Raw genomic sequence first — 6000 nt, 5'->3', positions numbered from 1 at the left:
CCTGGGGACACTCCCTGTTCCTGGGCCCCAGCTCCCCCTCGGGTCTGTTGCCGCCTCCCAGTGCCACATCAGCGCCCGCGCTGCACTTCCAGGTTCCTGCAAGGATGCAACCAGCAGCCCGTGGCGGAGGCGGGCCGGAGGCTGGAGGGAGTGGCGGGCCGGCGGACCAATCGGCTGCAAAGGGGGACCCGCGGCCACCTATGGATGAAGTCTGCCCTCAGCGGGCGCTCAGCAGGGAACCAGATGAGGCACATCTGGACAGCTGCTTCAGGAAGCTGTGCAGCCCCTTCGCGGGCCGGACTTCAGCTGGGCACGTCCCCCACGTCCTCTCTTCCCAGCCACTTACTAACTTTCCCATAGAGGCCACCAGACTCAAGTTTAAAACTGTTCCCTCCCTCTGTGGCGTGATGGGGCCAAATCCCATCCAACACTGTTTAGTTTTCATGGGGCTCTAAATCAAGAGAACAGAAAAGGCGGCAACAGAAGCCCAGTCGCCGTCGCGTTTAAGTGGAAAAATCAGTGCTCAGTAAACACACCGAGTTGGGTAAGTTTGGGTTACGAGTGGAAAACGTGTTTTCTCCGCTGTGATCTCTACTCTGTTTCGATCCTGCATCCTCTTGGTTCTTGGCTAGCCCTTCTCTTAACGAAGGGAAGACAAACTAGAAAAATATTTATTCCTGCCATAAGCTACGCAGAACCTCGGCGCCCGTTTCTTCTGCTTTGTGAACAAAGTTTGTTTTACTTTTGATCAGCTGTATGTAATGTAACATTTCCTGGGAACAGAGGTTTGACGAATTTCCTACTTAAGCCTCTCCTAACTCCAAAGTTAAGCCACTGACAAATTTGTTTTTCTCTTCTCTCTGTGAGAAGAGGGTATATATTTGTAAAGTTGGTATCTTTAACCATCCACCACCCCCATCCTGTTTTTAAATAGAGGATTGAAGAAACTTACCTGATGTATTCAGAATTAACAAAACTTTTGTTGCTAATGGAATAGTTAATATAAATGACTTAAAAACCTGATCGTATAGCTAGTTGCTGGATTTTTTTCATTCTAATTCAAATGTGGTTGTGACCCGTGTATACTGTGTCTATATTCTTATAGCTATAGTCAGAGGCCTATATTTCTTTGTGTCAGAATGTACATTTCACAAGTGACAGACTACTCTCTATGCATAAGATTGTGTTAATCCATGATTCTGTGAAAATATCAATCAAGGTGATTGTTAGTATATGTGTAAACTTGCAGACGACTCTGGTAATATATATTTTAGGATTTAGAAACAGAAACGATTGAAATGTTTGAATTGGGTGAATGACTAGAGGCCCATTCCTTTAAAAACATCTATAATTCCCTCTTAAACACATTGAATTTGAGACATTTGTCATAAGTTACAGTCATAGTGCGTCTGCGCAAAATTGACCTCCAATTTCTGGCTCAGAAAGCAACAGGGGAGAATGTAGTGATATCATAAGTCTTCAGAATTTGTATTTGGTTCAGAAAAGTAATGGGAAGAGTGGGTCCAACAGCTGTCGTGGTTTTCAGGGATACAGGGTTGGAAGAAGTATCACAAAGAAGCATACAAAGAGTGAACATAAGAACTTATAACTCTACAATAAAGGAACACCAGTGGCATAACGGGTTATGAATCGGACTGCTTGTCTCAAGATCAGCAGTTCAAAACCACCAGCCCTTTCTCAAGGGGAAAAAGGAGGCATTCTGCTCCTGTAAAGTTTCAGTCTTGGAAACCCACGGGGCAGTTCTACACTACGTGGTCCTATAGGCTCACTAACTTGAGCCTCAAACTCCCTCTCTATCGTGCAGAGGATAGTTATCTTGAAAAGCCAGTGAGTTAACCTACATTAAACACAGAATAGTGTCTAGCCTTTGTTGTTCTTGCTCTTTTTGCTCTCCTCCCTAGCTCCCCCTGCCGCTTATCAATTTCCCAGCTGCCACTCTGATCTCTGTGCCAGCAACTGGTGTTTGCTGAATGCTGGCTACCTGCTAGCCAGGCACCGTGAGAGGCTGTAAGAAGAGAGAAGCTTAGACAGGAGTGAACTCTATTATGTACTTTAAGAAACTCTAAAAGGTCTGGGAGAACTGGCTGTGAAAAGGCCATCTTTTGGTAGGCAGGCTTCAAGGGAAAGATGGCTTTCTGGGAATTTTGTCCAAAAATTTGGTTGGAGAGAAAGAGTCCTAGGTGGCCCACGGTCACTCTAGCAGGAAGAGAAAGTGTGAATACAGACGCAGAGTTGGAAAGTGTAGAGTTATTCTTGACCATGTAGGGTGGTGCTATGGAATGATATGTGGAAGTCTGGTGGGAAGAGAGGCTGGAAAGAGTAGGAAAGGGTTGCACGAACAGTTTAGTGGGGACACCAAGAAGTGAGGCAGAGTGGTAGGGGATTGTGAGCTGAACTGGCTATGGTAGAGGTTGCTTCTGGAACCACCCATCTGTGGTCCAGGTTCCTACTCTTGTCCAATAGATTCTTCTCATGCATTCCACTCTCTCTATGGCCTGTTTTCTAGACCTGCAGGCTGAATGGGCAACATAAAGAGTCAAACGTTCTGGTTCAACTCATAATGCTACTGTGTGTCTTTGGGCAAGTTACTCAGTCCATTTGTGCCCCTGGTTCCTTCTCTGCCTCGTAGAGAAGGGGTGGGCATTGAATCTGGGTCCTACTTTTGTGCTTCGTTTTGTAGTGGTAATTTGGCAAGCTCCGTCTAGGAGGTGATCAGGCACCCTGAGACACTAACCAGACTACTTTTCAGAATCAGGCCAGCCCCTGAAGTGTTTGACAAGATTGTGATTGTTGCCCGCCTCATCAGGGTGTAGGCTGGCTCATTTATTTGCATAATAACACTGAAAATTTTCTAATTTACCGTTATTGAAGGGGATAAGACCTCTAATATGCACCCAAGTGGGATGTCTGTGTGGATTTCACTTGCTTTCTCTTCCTTCAGGCCACTGTGCCGAGGCAGAGAGACCTCCAGTTCCGGTCCTGACTCTGCTCCTGACCACCTGGATGACCTTGGGTGAGACAGTGAGTTATGACAGTCCTCTGTGATCTCATCTTTAAAATCATCTTGAACGTCTCTTCTTCCTTGAATGACCTTATCTTATTCTCCCTGAACCCTGGCACCGTCTGTTGTTCTCCAATGGCTATTTGATACATCGATGACTCACATTTTCTGACCGCCTAATAGCTATCAGACATTGTTCCGAGTGATTTACCTGTCTTAGCTCATTTAATTCCCATGGCAGCCCTTTGAGGATAGGAACCTATGGTGTCCTGTTTTATAGTTGGAGCCATGTTAGGTTAAGAAACTTGCCCAACATCCACAGAGAACAAATACTGGAGCAGAACCAGTCTATGTAATGCTAGAGCCTAAACCCTAACCACAAGGTGACGTGCCCTTAGGTGTAGTGCTGCTAGGACTAAATACCTAAGTTTTGTGGTGCCTAAATTCTAACCACTCAGTTTCCAGAATGCTATGGAGGAGAGTGGAAACTCAAAATACATTTTCTGGGTGTCTATGTGAAGTGAGTTCCTGGTCAACCCCATAATATTCATAGACAAAGAAAGCAAACAGCTGTAATATCAGACAAAGAGCATTATAAAGTGGATTTTAGCGGTTGTACTTAGGCTAGAATGTAACACTGTGTCATTCGATCTCCCTTTGGACCCATTGTGAATTTATTCTAAAATTTTAATATTCTCTGCCTTCTCTTAGATTGAAGTCTCTCTGTCTCATGTGATTATTGTTACTGGGTCTTTTCCCACCATCCACCTCCATGCCTGTCTGTATGTTTATTTGTATAGAGCAACCTAGACAGGTGGATTTATGAAGACTGGCTGGATTAATCATTGCTGGGGGGAGGGAAGGGCAGGGTGGAGGGGAGTAGGGGTCAACACCACTGGGTACGAGAAGGAGAAAATCTTCCAAAGCTGATGTGGTGATGATTGCACAAACCTTCCTGATGTGATTGAATGATTGCATTGTATGATGTGTTGATTATAGCTTTTAAACAAAGAGTTGCATGGAAGGAAGCTCAGCTTGGGCACATTTGGAGAAAGTGAGCTTGCCTGGAGTGGCGATTAGAGAATGTCAACATAAGCCTTTCCAATGGTGTGGAATCCCCAGAACCTCAGACATTTTACTTATTTATCAGATGAATTCATTGTGGATTGAGTCCTCTTCTTGCTATCTTGTTGGATCAGAACCTTGCACATTGTAGAAAAACAAAAAACAACAAAGAAATCCACACGGCTGTCGTCCAGTTGATTCTGACTCATGGAACTTCAGGTGTGTCAGAGTATAGCTGTGCTCTGTAGAATGTTCATGGTTCATTGTCCAGAATTGCACAATCAGGCCTTTCTTCTGATCTGCTTTGGGTAAACTTGAAACTCTAACCTTTTGATTAGCAACCAAACATGTTAACTATTTATACCAACCAGGGACTTCAGACATCGTAGACATGCAAAAATAACAACTGAATAGTTTTCCCTTTTGAAAAGGAATTTGTAGTCACAGATTTTTTTCACATCTTAAAAATAGACAAATTATGAAAGAGTCATAGGCTTGTGGAAAACTGGGACAGATGCCAGGTAAGCATTCCACTCTTGTTTCTTAGTCATCTTGAGGTTTCAACCTCTCTCTGGAGCTGCTGCACTGTGGGAGAAGAACGTTTCGTGGTGAAGGCCTATGAAACCCTATTTTAGGTGGCCCATTTTCAGTAACACCCAGTCTAGAGTTTACATCTTGAAATTTGGTTCTTTTAATTTAGTATGTAGTAAATCAGTTTGAAGATATTATTTGATCTCTACTCCAATGTGCTATTTATCCTAATTACCTGAATATATTCACTATTTTCAGGATAGCACATAGGCTTTCAAGTAACACTGAAGGAATAAATCTGTTTCACACCATTGTTGCTATTGGTAGGTACTATTGAGCAAGTTCCTATGCCGAGTGACTGATGTACAACAGCACAAAACATTACCTGGTCCTGCATCATCCTAGAAATTGTTCTTTTTATTAAAATGTTTTATTAGGGGCTCATACAACTCTTATCACAATCCATACATACATCAATTGTGTAAAGCACGCTTGTACATTCTTGCCCTCATCATTTTCAAAGCATTTGCTCTCCACTTAAACCCTTGGCATCAGGTCCTATTTTTTCCCCCTCCCTCCCCACCACCTCCTCCCTCATGAGCCCTTGATAATTTATAAATTATTATTTTGTCACATCCTGCCCTGTCCGACGTCTCCCTTCACCCCGTTTTCTGTTGTCCGCCCCCCAGGGAGGAGGTCACATGCAGATCCCTGTAATCGGTTCCCTCTTTCTAACCCACTCTTCCTCTACCCTCCCAGTATCGTCACTCACACCCCTGGTCCTGAAGGTATCATCCGCCCTGGAGTCCCTGTGCCTGCAGCTCCCATCTATGCCAGTGTACTTCCTCTGATCTAGCCAGACTTGCAAGGCAGAATTCAGGTCATGATAGTGGGAGGTGGGGTGGGGGGGGGGTGAAAGGAAGCACTTAGGAACTAGAGGAAAGCTGTATTCTTCATTGCACCCTGACTAATTCATCTCCTCCCCTAGACCCCTCTGCAAGAGGATCTCCAGTGGCCGACAAATGGGCTTTGGGTCTCCACTTCCCCCTTCATTCACTATGGTAAGATTTTTTTGTTCTGATGATGATGCCTTATACCTGATCCCTTCAACACCTCGTGATCACACAGGCTGGTGTACTTCTTCCATGTGGGCTTTGTTGCTTCTGAGCTAGATGGCCACTTGATTACTTTCAATCCTTTAAGACCCCAGACATTATACCTTTTGATAGCCTGGCACCATCAGCTTTCTTCGCCATATTTGCTTATGCACCCGTTTGTCCTCAGTGATCATATCATGGAGGTGTGCACCCAACAGTATGATTTTTTGTTCTTTGATGCCTGATAACTGATCCCTTTGACACCTCGTGATCACACAGGCTGCT

The 6000-nt window shown here is 44.5% G+C and overlaps 1 protein-coding gene across 8 annotated transcripts in view; it reads left to right on the top strand.

The window, feature by feature from the left end:
* Positions 1-222: 222 nt before the first annotated feature.
* LOC142439915 (transmembrane protein 45A-like) overlaps positions 223-6000 on the top strand; it is a 125634-nt gene continuing 119856 nt past the window's right edge. For 2 of the 8 annotated variants that reach the window (XM_075542626.1, XM_075542632.1), the window contains exons 1-3: positions 223-544; positions 2963-3034; positions 5607-5679. In XM_075542626.1, coding sequence (XP_075398741.1) covers positions 5641-5679 — 39 coding nt within the window. In that variant the 5' untranslated portion in view covers positions 223-544; positions 2963-3034; positions 5607-5640. Of the gene's footprint in view, positions 545-2962; positions 3043-4172; positions 4307-5606; positions 5680-6000 lie in introns of those variants that run through there. The other 6 variants (XM_075542631.1, XM_075542627.1, XM_075542633.1 and 3 more) reach the window with 6 other exon arrangements.

The sequence above is a fragment of the Tenrec ecaudatus genome, chromosome 2 (assembly GCF_050624435.1).
Source record: "Tenrec ecaudatus isolate mTenEca1 chromosome 2, mTenEca1.hap1, whole genome shotgun sequence".
Classification (NCBI taxonomy): domain Eukaryota; kingdom Metazoa; phylum Chordata; class Mammalia; order Afrosoricida; family Tenrecidae; genus Tenrec; species Tenrec ecaudatus.
Note: the sequence above shows the minus strand (reverse complement) of the source record. Positions and strands in the feature narration are given on the sequence as shown.